This window comes from Aplysia californica, unplaced genomic scaffold (genome assembly GCF_000002075.1).
Source record: "Aplysia californica isolate F4 #8 unplaced genomic scaffold, AplCal3.0 scaffold00353, whole genome shotgun sequence".
NCBI classification, from domain to species: domain Eukaryota; kingdom Metazoa; phylum Mollusca; class Gastropoda; order Aplysiida; family Aplysiidae; genus Aplysia; species Aplysia californica.
Window position 1 is genome coordinate 596,909 of NW_004797623.1, and position 1,142 is coordinate 598,050.

Sequence of the window (1,142 nt, forward strand, 5' to 3'; positions counted from 1 at the left end):
TGTGTGTGTGTGTGTGTGTGTGTGTAACTGTGCATTTGGGAGCATGAGTGAGGGGGTAGAAGAGAGTGAGCTTCTTTTTTTTTGTCAATGTCAAAAACATTGTCTGGAGGGGCTCAAAAGTGCGATTCGAGTATGACAGTCTCTGCCACACTTGTTGCAGATGAAGGCGGAAGGCGGGCCGAAGACTTGATTTTGTCGCCTCTCTTTTCAGTATATTGCCCGAAGGCAAAGTTCAGCAGCATGGAGAAGAAAATGCCGAATAAAGTCGGGGCTAGGGCACATCTTTGCTCGACACCGCTTTTGATGTCAAAGGGTTCGGATTTTCTCCATTATACAGGAGTGACACTCAACATTTTTTGAAAATAGCTGAAAATCCACGCGCCACGGTCTTGCTAACGTATGAATATCAATTTGAAACCCAAAGGCCAAAGGGTGTACATAGAGAGAAATGACAAACAAACATAAGCAATTGGTGTACAGAAAAGTGGGAAGACATGGAATAACATCAAGAGGTTAGCCAGGATAGAGAAAAGTGGAGGGTGTTTGTCCGTGGCCTATACCCTGATGCAGGCTGAGAAAGGCAATGATGATGATGATGATGACGTACATAGTTCTTCCGTTATTTGAACATTTGGCGCAAGTTGTTGTGTGTGTGGGGGGGGGGGTTTGTTTTTTTCAACTTGAACTATAGATTCTATCTCGATCTCACTAACGGAATAGCGGATCCGGACAAAATACCGGAAATACCGGAAAAAAGCGGAAAAGTGCCATCCCGGATTATAGCTGATAGCACCCTTCATGCTGCTGTGAAAGGAGGCAAGGGCATAGCCATCGAGTAAAGACTTACCTCTGCGCTGAGCTGGGTGAATGGGACCCCGATATTGATATCCTCCTTGACCGTGACACTGGTCTGTTGGCCAGGTAACCAGGTAGGGATCGTCTTCGAGCGGGTGATGTCAATGAACACGAAGGCCAAAGCTGTCTTTGGCGGCGTCCCGTCATCATAAGCCTCTACCGTTACCTGGGTAGGGGAAGGAAGGGGAGGGGGACGAACGAAAAACAGTTTGATCATTTGGATACTCAAGAGTTGGGGTATTCTCTCTCTCTCTCTCTCTCTCTCTCTCTCTCTCTCTCTCTCTCAC

The 1,142-nt window shown here is 46.9% G+C and overlaps 1 protein-coding gene across 1 annotated transcript in view; it reads right to left on the reverse strand.

Annotated features, from left to right (window-relative positions):
* The window catches only part of LOC101847743, a gene marked incomplete in the record, with an annotated part of 240,046 nt that overhangs the window by 184,551 nt on the left and 54,353 nt on the right, over positions 1–1,142 (reverse strand). Inside the window, 1 exon segment of the mRNA XM_035970982.1 lies at positions 848–1,021. Coding sequence (XP_035826875.1) covers positions 848–1,021 — 174 coding nt within the window.